Consider the following 20,348-nt stretch of genomic DNA (forward strand, 5'->3'; position numbering starts at 1 on the left):
TTCTCGATATAATGATTATTTAACAAGATAAGAGAATAAGTTTCTTAGTGAATCTGTGTAGTGCGGCTTGCTGTGTAATGATTGCGTTGTTTTCTTGCCAAGTGTACAGTGAGGCATGTAGAGTCGTAAAGTGTTTCTGTGAATTCCTCTAAATAAACGTCACTGTGTGATGCCTGGCCGGCGTCATATGAACTGATGCATAAAGATTGTTGCTTCACTGGAGTTGTGTGAAGACTCGAGTCCAGTTGTGGGTCAGTCTCCTTCTAAAGCTGACCTTCCTCACTGTCTTTCCCGTCAGACCAGTGACTCGACTTGCTCTGGCACTTGCGTAGGCAGCAGGCCCCTCCAGTCGGGCAGGAACCTGTTCTCAACTCACTCCATGGACCCGAGTCTCTGTTGAGAAGCCGGCAGTAGCCCAGGCACTCAAAAACTTCAAAAAAAAAAAAAAAAAAAAANCAAAATACCCAACGGTTCATTACTGTGTTTACAAGGGCATGCAGCATGACCCTATCCTCAGCCAGATTAATCCATTCCACAGTAAACATCCTCTTTCTCAAAGATGAAGTTAAATTTATCACTGTGTTTAATTAATTAAGCAACATACCATGAAGACATATGAGGGAGAGGAGGTATAGCTCCACCATTAAGCCTGAAGTCCAGTCCTTATTTCTCAAAGACCCATTTTAATATTACCTCTCTTCGCAGATATCTTCCTAATGGTTTTCCCACCAAAATCTTCTATACATTGCTGTTGTCTCCAAGTCCTCCCCATCTTCGCGATTCTAATTATATTAATTTATGATGCTCCACATTACGCAACTTCCTGTAGTCTGTCGTTTTTCATCCATTTTGGGTATTATGTTCCTTTGATTAGGTCTTTAAAACGTTCATAGTCCATCCAAATGCGCGGGTCTGTGTAACGTTTTATAATAAGCTGCCTTTTTTATGATGAGTGATTCCCACGCCCAACCCCAAAACTGGATGACCACTCCTTGTCGGCCGTTCGTGGTTTGCTTGTTCAGTATATTCGCAGCTACTGTATATATATCTGGAGCCCGTGTGCTTTTATCTAGTGCCGAACTTAAGAATGCTTAGAGCTTTACCTCCACTCCCCCACTCGCCTCCGTGAGGGAGGACTCTTGTGCAAGGATAAACCTGAATCCTTCGAAATGTGGAAGGGGTCGGGTGTTTGAATATGGCAGTAACATGTCAGCCAATATTCCGGGGATGGATGGAACTATGTATAATTGCTTTTTTGTTTGTGAGCAGCCACCTTGTACCTCGGATACGATTTGTCTTTTCGGCGAAATATAAAACTTTTTTCCCCTGTACCACTAGCAAATTTAAACATACAGCGAAGTCAGATATTTTGTTCTCTTTCTCACCGCCTGCCACGAATTTTAGGAACATTAAAGGAATGAATAAATAATTCTTTCAAGAAATCGCGTGATCTTGAGTACTTAGATGCTTTCTGTTTATTGCCTTGCGATGTCCTTTGGGCCTGTAACGGAAGGTTAGGCGGTAAAACGATGGGATATAGGCTGGAAGGCCATGGGTGCATTTCCGGTGGAGGATAGGAATCATTTTCCTCATCACAGAGTCAAGACCGGTTCCGGAACCCACCCGTTCTATCTAGGGGGTAAAGCGACCGGGGCGTGAATCTGACCACTCACCTCCTCCTAAAGCCGAGGTCAAGAATGGAGGAGCTTCACCTGTACTCGCCTCTACGTCTTCATGGCTTGGTGCTTAATTAATTAATCGCAGGATAAACTTCACTTTTACTCAATAAATTTTGCTCCAAGGGATGATCACTGTGGAGATCTAGTCATAGATGGGAGGATAATATTAAAACGAGCGTTAGATAGATAGTGTATGAATGTGGAAATTGTGTAGGGACACACGGTAGCGTAGTTGGTTGATGCACTATGCTACAAACCGGAAGGTCGCGGGTTCAAGTCCCGATGAGATCATGGAATTTTTTTCAATTTATCTGATCCTTCCAGCCGCACTATGGCCCTGGGGTTCACTAAGGAATTAATTAAATAATTTTCCTGGGGAGTAAAGCGCGGCCGGCGCGTAAGGCTGACAACCTTACCGCCATCTATGATCAATTGTCTAGATAATGTGGGAGCCTCAACGCCTTACAACCCTATGGGCCTTCACGGCCTGGTACAAGGATAGCTTTACTTTGCTTTTTTATGTGGAAATTGTGCTGATCTGGCTTAGAGCATGACTAAATGACAGATTCTTCTGAACACCGTATGGGATTCTCGATTCCACAAAAGCGGATTTTTTTTCAGTGACCGTTAGACTTCGTGGCATGACATTTAACATGAATGAGACATGATCTGTGGGCTGTACATGGTGGGACCAGTCATGCTAGTGTCCATCATTGTGATTCAAGTACTCTCTTCGCCATTGCAGTCCCTAAGCGGACCGCTTACAGGTTTCACTGCTTCTCCGAGAACGGCATGATTGGTATTTCGATAATCAATTTTCCGAGGAACCCGATAAAAGTAACCAAAAGAGACAAAATATTGGATCAAAAAATCTTTTGGTCTTGGTGGTTATGTCATAAAAGAATTAAATTGATGTTATGGCCTTCCTGTAACCGAAATTATACCTTCACATGAAAAAATAAATACATGATTTTACTGCCAAGAAATGTAAACGTAGAAGGGATGACAATTTAACAGCGAGACACAAATGAGCAGTCACGGTGCAAATAAGAGCAGAAATAGAATGCACCCACATTCAGTTACCAGTGAAGAACATTTGTGCTACAGGTGAAAGCATAAACGAGCATTCCCTTTGAGTCTGAATTGGACTGCAGCATCTGGACGGTGTTCTCGGTGTGCTTCTTGGCCCCTAACATGGCCATCTACATGGTTAGCCAGACCCATTGCCGATGCTTGTCCAGACAAGGCAGCAGTTCGCCTCCAAAACAGTATTTTATATCTACGCAGAAAATAATCAACCTACACACTTTCACCCTGAAGATGGAGGTACAACGTGTCTCTGAAATGTCAGCGACATGAGTAACATCCACATACAGGAACAACCTTTTCTTTTATTGCTAGTTGGGTGGGACTAAGTCCCTTGTACTGCGGCCACTTCTGGCCTATTGTACCAGCCCCAGATGATAGGTGAGGGTGATTGTGGAGCAATTGGTGAAATGAAGATTGGCAGGGGAAACCTGCCCCAGCGCCACTTTGTTCACCATAAATCCCACTTGCCTAGACCCGGGAAGGTACAGCCTAAGTACAGAATTAACGTCTATAGTATTTCTATGTGGGATTTGAGGTTTTCACAGCGGTGACTATGAAGAATGCCATCTTCTGGTGTGTGACGTCGTGTGGATATTATCCTCATACAAGACTTACACGGCGTCACACTCCAGAAGACGACATTCTTCATAGTACTTCTATTGGTCTTCTCCGCCTGTCACTGCAGCATTGATAGAGTAAATTCAGCGGGGCGTGTTTAATTGTTATTTTATCGTCTTCCCTTTCCATAACTTTCCCGTCCATAGAAGGAGATTCAAATGAACGTTATTAGAATTCTGAAATTGTGTTTCAACCTATGAAAATAATTCACAAACAGCGACGGGTGTTCTGAAGATCGGTAGCCAGTCTGCTTATGAACCCGCTCTGCGAGCCAGGCTGGCCCATACCTTCTGTAAGCAGCACTGCGGAAGGGGCAGTCGTTTGAAATTACACGTAGCTTTACATTTCCACTGGCTTCTGAACACAGGAAGTATAATGAAAACTTGACCTATTACATTTATAATGATGACGTCACTAACTGACTAAGACGCACCCTTGTTTTCATTTAAAGTGAAGTGTGCCAGTTAATACTAACATGGCTTGACAATGACATATTTATAGCCTCTATTTGATATGTATAGTGATATTTAAAAAAGACGAAAAAGGTAAAGGTGTCCTTGTAACAGACCGTGAAAGCCCATAAGGTTGTGAGACGTCGAGGCTCCCACATCTTCTCTAGAAAATCGGCCCACAGATGGCGATGAAATTTTCAGCCTTACTCGCCGGCCGCCCTTTACCCCGAGGGATATTCCTGGTACTCATTTCTGTTAGAGGCTGAGTCGACCACAGGGCCATAGTGCGGCCGGAAGGATTAGGTAAATTGAAAAAAAAATCCACCTCATCGGGATTCGATCCCCCGACCTTCCAGCTTGTAGCACAGTGGCTCAACCAACTACGCTACTGCTTGCCCCCAGAGTGATATTTAAGTTAAGAGTATTAAAAACTTGTTCAAGACAAGTACAGTAGTTTCTGTTTAGAGTATAACGGTTGTGTTGGAAGTAATGAGAAAGTGCTATGTTTGCACAGAAGTTTGGTCACTGACACCTAGAGAGGTAAATTAGAAATGCCTTGTTACGGAATGGTAATAAGGAAGTCAGCGTGTTTAAATATTTCTCCTTTCCTTCTGATGTTGACTTATTAATAGACTTGTACTCGCAAGCACAGCCACTTCTGTCTTCAGCTGGACTCTCAGAAATGGGGATTATAACGGTGCTGGCCGCTCCGGCCTCCCACCTCCCAGGTTACTGGAGCGAGTTACCGAGTTCTTCGTCTTCTCAAGATTACCGACCGACAAAATATATACAGAGTGTTCAGATTATGCCGCTTCGCTTGCACAACAGCTACTGAGATGGGTTTATCAACGAATACGTGGATCTTCCTGCCGCACGGCAGCGTCATGACATGAATTTTCTGTATAATATTGTTGCCAGAAGTGTAGCCCACGTGTATACGTACAGTTAAACTGAAAAATTCATGTATCCAAAGGCGATTTTTAACTGTGGAAACAGATCCCTTGGGACTGGCTGATTAATGGATTTATTCAACAGGTCGGGTGACCTTGACATTAAAACTGGACCATCATGCCCAGTCCACTTTCTAGCACAGTTTTGATAAAGGAATTTGGTTAATAACCAACACTCTCCCCAATTGGCTTCACTACAGAACTGCAAGATGCATTGCACAACTTAGCTTACGTTTTATTTGCATCCGTGAAGGCGGTTAGACACGGACTTTCAACCACGAAGACCTGGGTTTAGTCCCGGTAGCGCTCAACGGTTCTTTCTTCGCTGTTTTGGTTTCAAGCTGCTACTCATCATTCCAACGTTGCCCCATGCTCATGTGTTACCGCCTCTCGAGTTATGCTGTAGCCACAACTACTTACCACATCATTACGTCAGCGGTCCTTAATTTGGGACTTTAAATTATGTTCTATGTTTAATCATTGTGGGTCGTTATGTTTTCGCATATGACACGTTTTTAAACCCAATTTAATTTAAATTTGAGAAGTACTCAACTGAGATATACATTAAATTTTAATTTGAAGTTCCGTATATTTGAATACACGACAGATGTTAGAACCACGTTCAGTTTCCTCTTCATTATCCAAAAGGTTCGCACGCCACTTTTGGCATTATGAAACTTAATTTGACATTGAACTAAAATTTAATTCGACGACTGTCGGACTTGTCAGGTAGAGAAACCGAAAGGGTCATCAAAAGCCACATGGACAGTTTTTGAAACCTCAAAAACAAATTGTTTGTTGATTTGGGAGCTTTTCTAAATCCCGAAAAATTTTGGAAATTTTGATGATCAGCATCTGAAGCAGAGTTATTTGTTAAATATGTACTTATGGTGCAATAATGAGAGGACAGTTTGACAGCATGCAAAGGCTTTACTATACATTATGTATTATTGCGACGTGCATCCCAATTACTAGGCAACACCCGAAATACGAACACGCAACAATACAAAAGGTATTGGATGAAATGTTTTCTATGTATTCCGTGCCATGCCCAGTGCTGGGCAACGGACCAATAGGCACACATTCTAACAAGAGAAGACGTTTTCTGTGTGGTTCGCNACGGTATGTACTTATGGTGCAATAATGAGAGGACAGTTTGACAGCATGCAAAGGCTTTACTATACATTGTGTATTGTTGCGACGTGTATACTCATTACTAGGCAACACCCGAAATACGAACACGCAACAATACAAAAGGTATTGGATGAAATGTTTTCTATGTATTCCGTGCCATGCCCAGTGCTGGGCAACGGACCAATAGGCACACATTAAAACAAGAGAAGACGTGTTTTCTATGTATTCCGTGCCATGCCCAGTGCTGGGCAACGGACCAATAGGCACACATTCTAACAAGAAAAGACGTTTTCTGTGTATTCCGTGCCATGCCCAGTGCTGGGCAACGGACCAATAGGCACACATTCTGACAAGAAAAGACGTGTTTTCTATGTGGTTCGCGGCATGCCCAGTGCTGGGTAACGGGCCAATAGGCACACATTCTAACAAGAAAAGACGTTTTCTATGTGGTTCGCGGCATGCCCAGTGCTGGGTAACGGGCCAATGAACACGCATCCTGATACTTAACACGTGTTTTCCATGGTATCCGACCTGAGTCCACATGACGAGAGGCGAACAGTAGTCCAGTTCAGTATTTGAGCTGAGTGTTCCACTGTGGAGTGTTAACGAGCGGACAACGGAAGCGTGCACATGAATGCAATACACATGGTTATAAGAAGATAACTCCCTAGATTCAGAGCTTGAGAGAAGCAGTATTACGAGGGACTGCTGCGAAATGTTCAGCAACACCGTTCTCATTGCTTTTCTGCGAAGCTTGTACACAAGTATGAATTATAGACTCGCTGCGTGGCAGCGCGCCTATGATGTGTCAAGTTCATTTCCGTTGATTCTAAAGGGTTCTGACGAAGGTAGATGACACACAGAATGACTGGGATTTTTTACTTTTTTCCATCATCTGGCATTTTGGGTAATAGAGGACACGACGTTTCGGAAACTGGATCTGTTTCCGTCTTCAGGTGAGAAAGGAAGACACCTACTCAGTTGGGCCCCTTAGAAAGAGCTAATCTCAATCATTGGATTGAGAGTTACATTTCAGTGTGCAGTTCCGTTTGAAGTAGGGGTGAGAAAAGGGCTTCTGTTTCAAGGTTGTCAGCTTTCAGGCCGCGCCATAGCTCAAGCGGTTAGTCGCTAGCTTCCCACTGAAGCGGCCCGGGTTCGATCCCGGGTCTCATCAAGTGCGATTTGTGGTGGACAAAGCGGCGCTGGGGCAGGTTTTCTCCGATTACTTCGGTTTCCCCTGCCAATCTTAATTCATCAAATTCTCCATCATCATAATCACCCGGAGCAGGCTACAATAGGCCAATCAGTGGCCGCCATGCCAAATGGACCCAGTTTGACCCCACTCCCCACTAAGCGAACGAAAAAAAGTCAGTTTGTTGAAGACTTTTATCTTCTGGGATATAACGTCAAGTAGCCCGTTAAGAATCAACCGACGTTTCGGAGGGTATAGGGTTGCCACTTGCTTTTAAGCTGGTTTCCAGTTCGGTTTATTCTTCGACTTCGAAGACAGAAGTGCTATGTTTCTTTGAAACGTCGGTTGACTTCTTACGGATTATACGGTGCTAATCCCGGAAAATAGTGCCCTTGAAAAAACTGGATCTTATATAATCATTTTGTTCTTAGAAATGAGAAGTAAATTTTTGTTGATATAAAATTGCTTGCATAGAAGCATGTGCCTTCAGCATATATCCCTGTAGAGGCGTGAGCATTATGCAGTCATGTAGTTCAAGAACTCGTTAGTGCGCATTTAATTCTCACAGGACAGTGCGCCGCGCGGAGCAGCAACTTCTCCGACTGGACTGTGATACAGAGCAACCTAAGCGAATCTTTGCAGGCGCTACTCTGTTTTATTTTTAATCCAATAAGGACTGCCTCCCCTACCAAGCGAACTTGGAACTTGGGTTCGAATCACCCCCACGTCACAGGCGTTTGCTTTCTTTCTCGCTGTGAACTGTCGTATATACCTGTATTTCAATAAGCTCTTCGGCTTGGAGTTCTGCCATAGACCATGCACGGGAAAGCATTTATCTTTCTGATTTTCTTTCCTTGTTCCTTGATTTCTTTCATTCACTTTTCCTTTCTTTCTTTTTTCTTCCTTTCTAGCTAGTTCCACCCCCTGCTCACGGCTGACCCAATCTTACGGGATTGCACTGAAGTAAAGGACGTGTACTTACTTGTTTCTCTGTGTGTTACGTATGTGGACCGGCTCTGTGGTCTAGTGGTCAGAGTTCCTAGGTACAGATCCAGAGGTCCCGCGTTCGATTCTCGGCCCTACCAGATTTTCTGAGAAGTAGTGGGTCTGGAACGGGGATCACTCAGCCTCATGAGGATAATTGAGGAGCTACTTGAATGGAAAATAGCGGCTCCGGTCTAGAAAACCGAGATTAACGGCCGTGGGGATCCGTTGCGCTGACCACGCGACACTCTCTATCCGCTAAAGTTGGCACTAACTTCGTCGACAAGCGGCGGTCGCTCTGTCGGTATAGTTCGCTTGCAGACTAAAACCACGGATTTTTTGTTACGGATGTGTTATTTCGGAATTTATATTGTTATGGAACACCTTAATTCAATAGATTTAATTTATTTATTCCATCTGATATTAAGTTTGCGTTCAGTTTTAAAGCACCTTTCATTTCACCATGACACGTCTCTCTTTAAAAACTCTTCTTTAGACTCACATGTAAACTCATTAGCCCTGTATTTATAATATATTTAGCGGCTTCAAGGGTTTACGAACGTTACTGGTTCCATCAGCAGCGGAACCTTCTGCAGATTATAGTTACATCGCTCATTTGTTCTGTACGTGTCGTTGTTTTTATATTGCGCGACGCATTAGTAGGTTAACTACTGAAACATGAATATTTCTGTTACCGCACGTGACCCTGTCCCCATCATTCATTGGTTAATCTCCCTAGTGCGTGCCGGTTTAAAGTAAGTTTTGAGATAACGGAGCATTGAGACATTTGTTATGATTTCTTAATGGCGGATTGGCCCATTGCTAGTCGCGTTTCGATCTTCTGTAATTCGTTTCACTTTGAGCGCGCGCCATCTTAAATTCACTCAGAGAATCCCCGTGTATTATGAGACGTGACTTACTTCTCCATCATCACAATCCCCCCTCCTCTGTCAGCTGTATATACTGCAAACTCAAAAAGGCTTGTTCCCGTAGATTTTGATTTATATTTATGCCTTAAGTCCCATTGTAATTCCACCCTGAAACTTGACACCATTTTCATTGATCCGAACAAGTAATGGATGTGGGCAATCCCGATGGTGCCTAATGGGAGAGTGGATATTGGTCACTTAACCTGCTCTTGTGTGTGCCATCACTGCGAACTAAGGGAGCAATACACCTGTTGCTTATTCCTCTTGTTTTGGTTAGTAGCAGTTAAATGCTCTACTTGCGTGCTCCAGATGGATAGACTGGCTGCAGACCAGTTTTCAGCTAGGTCAGTGGTCAGTGCAGGGCCCAGTGACTAGGAGGGGGGGGGGGCCTGTAATCACTCAAGTTGGTATGGATAGATCGTAACATTCAGCAACTTCCTGCCTGGGCAGTGGATAAACAAGACGTGGTTGTGTGAATGTTTCGTGTGTTCGAGAATTATAAGATTTTAATATCACTCTGAAACACTCGAGGTAATGAATTTAATTTGTTTTGTTCGATAAAAATATAGGACTTCCCAGTTCTTCTAACACAGGATAGGTTTTAGTAACAGACTCTTGTGAACAGACTAAAGAAACCCAGCTTACCGACAGTCACTTCTCTGGAGTTATAAGGCTGTGCCAGGGGGTGCCCAAAGGGGTTCTACGTGTTCATATAGAAAGTATTCAAATTTTAAGCAGTTTTCCTGAGGTGTACTCAGTTACGAAGGCAGATGAAACATTAGACGCTCGGTTGTTAGGATGTTTAAAACTTGTACCAAAGCAATGACTATTGAAACATTTGAATGAGTATGAGATACATTAATAGATTTTGTGGAATTGTGTAAAGTTTAGTTTCACATTTTATGAAATGGAATTTGTTAAATATTTTTAAAATTTTTATGTTATATCATTTATGTTTACCGTGCTTTCCTTGGGAGTAACCTTCTAAAAGTAGACAGTTAAGTGCTATTTATGTGATCATTCTCTTTTGTTTTGTTAGAAATATTGGGAATAATTTGTCTCTTACTTTCCTAAAATCCTGAAGAGGTCGGACTTCTAGGGAAACTAGATAAGGATTGAAGGATAATATTAAAGTATTTCCTGAAGAAATGTGATGCGAGGATACAGGCGGTTCAGCAGGCTCAAAATACCACCCAGTGGCAGGATTTTGTGAATAAAGCAGTTGACCACCATCGTCTGCATATTGCATGAAGTTCCCTTGATTCTCCGACAGGTGGTCTCTGAAGTACGAGTCTGCTGTATGTTGGGAGCGACTGAAGTGTTATATCTGTGCTGTGTGCATATTCGGTTCACCAAGCATTTCACGTTGTCAGTGCTATAATTGTCCAGTGAGTGACAGCCTCCACGGCCTGTGACAAGGAGAGCTTCACCTCATGTGATTTTTGTGACCATTCGCTTGTAGTCAGGAATGAATGTTGTGAAACCGTTACACGAAATCCGACAATGAAATAAAGAAAGAAGAAAGCAGTCTTCTGGGATGTTGCACCTGCTCACGCTGGTTCGCTCTCGGATTTCTTCTTGTCTTTTACCCTGAAGATGGAGGCGATACGATCCTCCGAAACGTCGGTTAACACTATATCTACACGGCGCCATATCCCAGAAGACTACGTTCTTCATAGTCCCCGCCGTGAAAACCTGAAATCTTACGAAATGAAGTAAAGTTTCATATTAAGTTGAAATTCAGATTTCTTTAGGCTTACAACGTTCATTTTTTGTGTCGCATAAAGTGCATAATGTAGAGGTCGTGGCTGTTCGTCCGCATATTTTAATATATGAAGCTGCAGAACAGATTTATATAAAATTTGACATTGGGATTCTGCGCAAAAATTTACCTTGTTAATTAGAATCTGGTTATAACGAGCCAATAAATTCGCTCTTATTTGAGGCACAAGTCGAATTTTATCAGTTTCCTTAAAAAAGGCTTATCATACAAAAGCTCGAAACCACATATCTCTTTAAAGGCCCGTCCACATCACTCGTGCTCTTGCGTCAGAAGCTTACTGCTGCCGGAAAATTAGGATCTGGAGCTGACGAAGTGGACCCCCAAACTGGTTTGCATACAAAGCCTTCGCGTTTCTTCACAACAGATATCAGCTCCAGATCCTGATTTTCTGGCAGCAGTAAGCTTCTGACGCACGAGCACGAGTAATGTGGACGCGCCTTTAGATCTGCAATTTATATTTGTAACGTATTTCGATATATCGAATATTTCCCGAAATGTAATGAAAAGTAATTTCTGACAATTTTCAGTCCGTTCTCTTAGCTTCATTAGCTCCTCAAGGAATATATTTATATCTGCAATAACAGATTAGTATTTTCAGCACGTACATTAGCATAATAATCACTGAGGAATGAAGAATTACGAAAAATCCTTTGATATGTAACGTATGTGCATCGCGTTTTAATACACGTTTCAGTTCTTGTTTTTATAAGCAGGATTTCTCCGAGTACTTCGGTTTCACCTGCCAATCTTCATTCCACCAATTGCTCCACAGTCACCCTCACCTATCATCTGGGGCTGGTACAATAGGCCAGAAGTGGCTGCGGTACAAGGGACTTAGTCCCACCCCACTAGCAATAAAGAAAATTAGTCTCAGAGCAGAGGCCGGGGTGTAATTTCTGAATAGTCAATGCGGGTTTTGTGATGGGCGGTAGGGAATTTTAACAGGCTTTACCTGAGTATTGCCTGTCTGCAGTATTTGAGAGTTTGAAATCATCAAAAAGTAATCGTCATTCGAAAGTGACCCCTTTTCACTAAACGATTTTCTGCTGAAGGAATATGAACCACTCAAATAGAATTGCAGTGTGTTTTAGGTTTATAGGTATATATTTATGCTTTATTTTACGATGCTGTCTGTTGTTCGTTATGTAATGTCGAATGATTGAATAATTAGTGAATAATAAATTGGGAAGGAAGGAGTCATGGCGTACTTTGAGATGCTATCCCAGCATTCCCTTCAAGAGCTTAAGAAATCCACAGTCAAGATAGCCCGTCTCCAGTCAGATATTTGATGCAGGTACCTCCCACATATGTAAACATGTGTCTGTCCACTCGACCACTGTGTTCTGTGTTTCAGCATTTCTTAAGTTAGTTGTTTAAGGGCGCTATCAATATGGAGACTATACGAATATAGCTTTGTACTGGTGTTACAATGCTGCAGTGTTATGTTTCTGCCTTGCAGTGCTGGTTCTCTAATAACATATGTTCTGTTACAGCCATGAAATATACTGTATTGGTTCTTCAGTGATGGATTATGTTATGTTCTAGCTTATTTTTTTATTGATAGTGGGGTGGGACTAATTTCCTTGTACTGCAGCCACTTCTGGCCTAATGTACCAGCCCCAGATGATAGGTGAGGGTGATTGTGGAGCAATTGGTGAAATTAAGATTGGTGGGGGAAACCGAAGTACTCGGGGAAAACCTGCCCCAGCGCCACTTTGTCCACTGCAAATCCCACTTGAACAGACCCGGGATCGAATCCGGGCTGCCGCGGTGGGAAACGACTAACCGCTTGAGCTATGGCATGGCCAAATGTTCTAGTTTTGTAAGGGGGTTTATTGAAGAATGTGTTGTGTTTAAGTTTTGTAATGGTGTTCAGCAGGAGCCTGGGTTGTTCAGTCGGTTTTGTGACGGGCTACTGGGTGGACAGCCGGGGTTAGGTTCCTGGAAGGAGCAACGAATTTTTGTCTTCTTCATAAAGTTCAAACCAGCTTTGAGACCCACCCATCTTCTTGTGCAATGGGTACCTGGGACTGTTTCCCCGGGGGTAAGGCGGCCTGGACATGAGCTGAGCATTCAGCTTCATTTAGTGCCAAGTTCAAGAATGGTGGATCTATACCTCGACTTCCCCACACATCTTCATGGTATAGCTCTTTATTAAATAGACATGGGGCAACTTTACATTTTTACCTTTCATTTTAGTGGTATTCAGTAATTTATTTTACTGCTGCCTGCTTCACGCTGGCATCTTGCTTGATGTACTCTTCAACCTTGAAGATGGAGCCAATATGTTTCTCAGAAAAGTCTGTTGACTTTCACCGGATTACACTGTGTTATATCTAAAGATAGAACCCTTCAATTTGTTTTGTTGTTTCATGTATTTGTTCAACTATGGACTGTGTCATGTTATTGATAATTCACTGCGTTATGGTTCAGCTTGCATTGCCAGTTCAGTGATTGAATGTGTTATGTTTCAGCTATGTACTGGAGGTTCAGTAACAGATCTGGTTCAAGGATTGAAACACCGCAATGAACGTCTCACAGAGGATCAGATAGCATACATAATTAGAGAAACAGTAGAGGTAATGTATATACCCATAGGAGTGAGGACTGAATGTAGGAAATAACTCGGAGGAAACATAACTTGGGGTGTAAATAACAATTTACAATTTATAGTTCATAGATTATATATATGTGGAAGAACATTTAACTGAAAAGAGGACCCAGTGATGCCAAATAATTTAAGCACATAACAGACTTTAACAGGAAGACTAAGAATGTATTTGCTAACTGTCTTCCCTTATTCAAATGAATACAAAGCAATCAAAGGTCAGTGATCAATTTAGGTGAAGAATCTAGACGCTGGCTTCTAGATTATGTCTTATTGCTGATGCATAGCAACAAAATGATGTTGTGACCAGCTTGATTTGAATTTGTATCCATACAAAATGACAGTGCTGCCTAAACTTACAGTTCAGAACAAACATCTAAGAATGGCATTTGCTGAATTGGCTCAGAATAATGAGGTATCATTCAACAATGTTTGGTTTTCTGATGAGGCACACTTCCACTTGGATGGGGTGGCTAATAAACAAAGTGTGTAATTTTTGATGTCAGGGAATCCACGTGTGATTCATGAGAAGATGCATCATGCACTGAGAATTACAGCCTGGGTCGTCATCTCACGTCATGGACTGCTATGGGAAATTTTCTTTGAAGAGACAGTGAACAGTGTTGCATGTTGCGCATTAGTAGCATTAGTCACCTTCTTGCTACAGGTTTGCCATTAGAAACTGAGTGGTTCATGAAGGCTTGAGCAAGGCCGCACACAGCAAATGTTGTTTTGGACTTTCTGTATGACATTTTCAACAGGGGTGTCATCTAAAACCGGTTTCCTGATCGTTTTGAATGTGGATAGAACTGGCCCCCGAATAGTCCTGATTTAAATCCATGTGACTTACTTTCTTTGAGGGTTCCTCAAGGAAAAGATTTTTCCAAAAAAGTTGCAATTATTGAATTAAGAGCACTAACCATTCAGACCTGCAACGATATAACTGAGAATATGTGTCATCGGGTAACCAACATCACAGTTCGTGCTGAAGAAGTTGCCAGACCTAATGGTGGTCATATTGAACACTTGATTCACAGAGGATAAATCTCCATGCAATGGTCTTTCTTTCTGTATGTTAGTTTCTAGTACTGTAATTGAAATAAAAATTTTATTAATAGATCAAATACTGGATCATTTCATAAGCTGCTCTGTAGTTTCAGTTCTTCATTCTAGAAAAGAAAAGTGTTCAGCTAGATCTGAACACATTGAATTCATGAGCCATCTGGCTCACTAACAGTGAAAGGTGAAGTGAATGTATTGTGAACAGAGATTGTTGACTTTAATGTTTAAAATGATATACTGCTGAAGGACAAGCCTGGGAAATACTAAAATCAGTATAACAGTGTTTTAAATGATATAATATTAGTATACTTAAATGGAAGAAGATTGAAAGTAAGAAGAGATGAAAATTTGTCATATTTTTTATATGTAACCCAGTCACACCTCGTTGGTGTCTCCACCTTATCGTGGTGAGGGGGTTTGAGTATGCCAAGGACCCTGAGAGCTATACCAGCGGTAGCGTAGCTACTGGCAGGGCCTCCCTTGCTGGACAGGTCAAAGGGTAGGCATCAGACGAAGAGAGACACCAAAAACTGATGCCGGAAGCAGCGTCATCAGCAGCGACTTGAAGCACAGAGCAAATGATGCTCGAGATGGTTCAAGTTCGTATAGCAACAGGCGTGACCAGAGTGGTTTGAACGGCAGTTGTACTGCGATGTGGAAAGCAAATGGAAAAACTACCACATTATCACTTTTCCTGGATAGTCTCTTTCCAAAAACAGAAGATCGCATTAAGTGGAGGAACTGTTTTGGAAGAGACTGTGGACCTGTCGTCTGACAGATTACTGATGAATGAATGAACCCAGTCACTGAAAATATAATTCATCTTACAAGAATGTGTAGCATTTATGCTTTGTGAATTGCAATTCTGATAGTCATTTGCTGATGATTTTTCCAGTAACCATCACATAGCTGACTCTGTGAATTCCATTTGCATTATGGGCCCTACCATACTCTGTTATCTGCTGTTGATTAGGGTATGGAAAGTGAAATAACAGGATTTCTACATCAGTGCTTTCAAATAATACAATGTTATTGCTGTAGACTGTGCATATTAAGCAATGAGAGATGGAATCAGAGATCTGTGATTTCTGCATCTAGATTCAAAGGAGACATTGAAATGTTCCTGCAAGAATGTATTTAATTGGTACTTTTCTAACTGTAATAAGTATCATTGATTAATAAATGAAACTTTTGTGTTAATTTGTCTTAGTTCATTGCATAGGCTCCATTGGTATTTTTAAGATTGTTGAGAATTAGTTCTGACAAATACTTCGAACAACGAAAGAAATGTGTGTATATCTGATATTTCCTGTATTTGTGTTTTATTTTGGCAGGCTCTTATATACCTTCACAGCAATCATTGCATGCACAGAGATGTCAAAGGGCACAACATATTACTGACAGAAGATGCTCATGTGAAGCTTGTGGACTTTGGAGTATCTTCCCACCTTGCTGTTACTCTTGGTCGCAGGAACACTTCTGTTGGAACACCATACTGGATGGCTCCTGAGGTAATATTGTATATATATATATATATCTGTCTGAAACTTCTCTGAGTGCACCTAGTACGTTCAGTGGATAACAGTCTAGTGGAAATGTCTTGTGTGTTGAGTAAGATCTCCGATATTGAAATTCTGGTTCCTGGTGTATGTTGAAAATAGAATCTAATAGCTTTCTAAAGACTGATATCACTATCTAATGATGACATGTTTAGGCACGGTATAATGTGTATCAGAATATTGCCTGAACTCACTTATTGTTCTCTTATTTAAATCGCTCAGTTTGGCCATGACATGGTTACAGTTTTCTTGAGGTACTGCTAATTTATGGAATATTTTGTCTGTAAAATATTTTTTTGTCACTTTAAAGTATTATTGGTATTGCCTCCAAGTTTCCTGTATGTTTTATGGTGTGGCACTGAGGAACAGACACAACTTCATCTGGCCGCATTATTGCAACATATGGCACACACAGCTCAAGATGTTGAAACACGAGGATGTTTCCTGCTATAACATTCAAAACAAAGGCTGATTTTTAACTTTTTTTTTTCTATTGAAGGTGATAGCATGTGAGCAGCAGCTGGATTCATCATATGACTCGCGATGTGACGTATGGTCAGTTGGCATAACTGCCATTGAACTGGCTGAAGGGGATCCACCATTATCAGATCTTCATCCTATGCGGGCACTCTTCCAGATACCGCGAAATCCCCCTCCACAGTTATCCCATCCAGAGGACTATACCCCAGAACTGCTACCGGACTTCATATCTGAGTGTCTGGTGAAGGACCTAGAAGAGCGTCCATTTATCCGGGAGCTATTGGAGCACCCGTTCATGAGGCGCGGTGCTATTTGTGCAGATAAGGTGAGCAACATTGCATGCACTAAAGTTCACTGGTAAACGCATTGACTATTACAAAATACTCTTCAATGCATACACTTCACCAAGGTGTGTGTTTTCAAAACCTAAAGTGATTAAATGATTAGGCATCCTGCTTCATATTCTGGGAGCTACGGCTTTCATTTGCAACCCAGGGGTCAGCTGTCTTGAGTGGGGGTTTATAGGTACCCATCTACCAGATTATGTGTGGTTACAACCTAACATACTGGCCAAAGAAATAATACTAACTCATAAAAGTAAACAATTAACATACTTTTCAGCACATATGTCTGTCATTATAGCACAGTTTCAAAATTGAAGAAGATTTATATTGTAATAACAATGTGTTCAGGTTCGCTTGGAGCTGCAGGCAGAAATCTCAAGACAGAGGGCTGAAGGCAGCTCTCATCGACAGCCAGAGGTGACTACAAAGCACGGAAAGCTTAAGCCAGATCGAAAATCAAAGCCTCAACCCATGTACATGGATGACTTGGCAGCTTTGGATATCCTGTCCGAGGTAGGAAGTGAAGCTGTTGGCAGACAGTACAGGGTCTGCCACTGGGATCTTGTGTTCCATAATACGCTGCTATAGAAAGAGGAGTGAAGTTGGGGAAGATGTATGTGTGTGGACCCACTCCTAAGTTGAAGCAGTTTTCAATAATCATAGCGAATTGGCCAATGAATAATTGTATGTTTAACTTTCTTTTCTGAGTCACCGTTCATTGGCTGGCAGAAGGAAATTTTAGGCTGGAATTTGTTGTGCCAAGGCATAGAATTTCAATGTGGGGTACAGTTTTAAAGAGAACGAAGGACTTTTGTGTTTGTGTTCATAGAACTTCACGCTTTGTCAGTAGTACATGTTCAGTTTGCACACCAGAGAGCTCTGAAGGAGTGAGCAATATGGTGCAACGAAATCAATCCCTGTCAGTTGTGTGATATTTGTTGGCAGGGGGATGGATGATGTCCAGAAACATAATACACGAACTGAGAAGAAACAGTATTATATTTAAGCATCCTGTTGCACTCTGTATGATATATACGTATGATATAAACTCCATCCTAAGTGCAACAATTTATTGTAGGTCTTTTGTCTTGCTTTCTTCTACACTGCATGTTTCGGCTGCAAACTGCCATCATCAGGTGTATACACTCACATAGCTGTTACACTGCACCCAGTTTAAAATTTAAAAACATGCAGGTCTTCCCAATTGTTCCCTTCGTCGCTGCTAACAGGAGCTACTTCGCTGATATTTGTCTGATTCANTTTTAAGGAATAAATTTTAAAAGAATTGTTAAAATTGGAACTGAAGATTTTAAAAGTGCCAATTCATGAATGTTAAAATTGACGTGTGTGGGTGGCAAAGATGAGGTACGAATCAGACAAATATCAGCGAAGTAGATCCTGTTAGCAGCGACGAAGGGAACAATTGGGAAGTCCTGTATGTTTTTAAATTTTAAACTGGGTGCAGTGTAACAGCTACGTGAGTGTATACACCTGATGATGGCCGTTTGCGGCCGAAACATGTAGTGTAGAAGAAAGCAAGACGAAAGACCTACAATAAATTGTTGCTCTTAGGATGGAGTTTATATCATATATCATATAGAGAAGAAACAGATTAAGAATGTATACGTGTTTCAGGATGGCATTGTGGAACAATTACAGCATCGATTTGAACAGAATCAAATTTATACCTACATTGGAGACATCTTGGTGGCTGTAAACCCTTTCATTGATCTGGGATTATACACAGATGTGGTGAGTGGCTTTATTATTTAATATTCTATGACTTAAATATAAGTGAATTTTAAATATAAAAATGAAGTTTAGAAGATAAAACAGGTTTATGGAAGAACAACAAAAAATTTATGGTTGTAACACTCCAAGGCAAGTAGATTCATTTTCATGTCTGGGACATGATCAGAAACCTGTGCCCCCTTTCCTTCAGTCTGTGTAACCAAAAAGCAAAATTGGTAAGCACTTCTATGCATACACACACATGAACACATTCACACACACAAGGAGTGGGTCTAATTGCAACCTTTAGTGATCTATTGTGCATAATCCTCTATTTTAACCCTTCAGCAGCAAGGCCATCATGATAGTTGTCTGGATGTATAAAATACTGGCCCAGATGACAAAATCTTAAGTAAGCTATGGCCTCATACTCATATAGGATATATATGGCTGATTTGTCTTCATCTAGGCACCTTTCCCAAATTGGGCTCTCTGTCAATCCCATTTTTAAAAGGTGTTCTTTTAGGGGACAATGTTCTGTAAGTAGTGCTACCACCCATCATCATTGTCATTGTTGTTGCAACTGCCATCACCACCTTCAATATATTCAGTGTATTCAGATCATTAAATGCTGGAAGTGTCTAATTGTGCCCACATAAAGATATTTACTGTATTTCTTGTCCTAGTGTTGTCTGAAATTTTTATTTAAGGATGCTCCAGTCGATCCCAATGCTATCCAATAGACACATCTTCATATTACACGTCATTTCAGGGTCTCTTCTGGGAACCTGTAGTCTTATATTTGATAGGCATGCTGAAACCACTTGTTTCTCTACACAATGAAATCCCCATCGAAGAGTTCTTTTTTTGAGCAGAGAAATCGAATGCTAAACTGAGCAAAAAATTTTTTTTTTCTTGGCACTACAGCTCCAGTGAGCCTAGGCCTACCTCCATGAACTTCTCCGTTCGCTTCGGTTTTTCTAGATTTGTATTTGTATTTGTATTTATATTTGTTCAAGAAATCCAAAAAAGGATATAGAACATGTCACAGAACTAAATATAAAACAGGATACATGCATAAATTACACGACTAGATAGTACAATGAATCAAACAATAACAAGTTTCAAAGATCCAAAAAATGGATATAAAACATGTCATAAATAATACAAAACATAAAATACTCAGTTATGCTTATCTGGATCCAACAGTATNTGTTGTTGTTGACTTAGAATAATTGAAATTGAACATTAAATGATGGAAAATCTTAAAGTAACGAATGTTAAATGGGGGTTCTACTGTATATCAAGTTCTTTTTTCTAAATTTTAGTTTTTGCTTTCTTCTCAATTTAGTTTAACCTTTAAACGCCGGACTTCGAAATAGTGGTAAGCTTGAGCTGGCCGGAGTTTATTTAAATGTCCGCTGCTGGTGCGCGTTTAAATGCCCGTTGCTACACTGCGTTTAAATGTCCGTTCCTGTTAGGCGCTTAATCAATTTTAAGCGTTGTGTTTAAAAATGCTCTATCTAGCTCAATTTTTATGATAAATGGATGGAAATAACTTTGTTTATTTCAGAAAAGAACATAGTGTCGCATATTATAAAGGAAGATTTGAAATTTTTAATACAAAGTGTTGTACTCTATTTTCAATTTTTTGTGTTTTAATTTTGATGCGTACTGCAAAAATGGTTTCCCAGTTCTTCACAGAGTTGTTCTGCATTATAACTTCATTTCTGTTTGTAACACTTGACAAATTT

The 20,348-nt window shown here is 41.1% G+C and overlaps 1 protein-coding gene across 1 annotated transcript in view; it reads left to right on the plus strand.

Annotated features, from left to right (window-relative positions):
* LOC111871516 (myosin-IIIb) overlaps window positions 1-20,348 on the plus strand; it is a gene marked incomplete at its 3' end in the record, with an annotated part of 98,925 nt that overhangs the window by 44,858 nt on the left and 33,719 nt on the right. Inside the window, 5 exon segments of the mRNA XM_023864675.2 lie at window positions 13,285-13,389; window positions 15,815-15,991; window positions 16,539-16,844; window positions 17,212-17,376; window positions 18,499-18,615. Coding sequence (XP_023720443.2) covers window positions 13,285-13,389; window positions 15,815-15,991; window positions 16,539-16,844; window positions 17,212-17,376; window positions 18,499-18,615 — 870 coding nt within the window.

This window comes from Cryptotermes secundus, unplaced genomic scaffold, assembly GCF_002891405.2.
Source record: "Cryptotermes secundus unplaced genomic scaffold, Csec_1.0 scaffold866, whole genome shotgun sequence".
Classification (NCBI taxonomy): Eukaryota; Metazoa; Arthropoda; class Insecta; order Blattodea; family Kalotermitidae; genus Cryptotermes; species Cryptotermes secundus.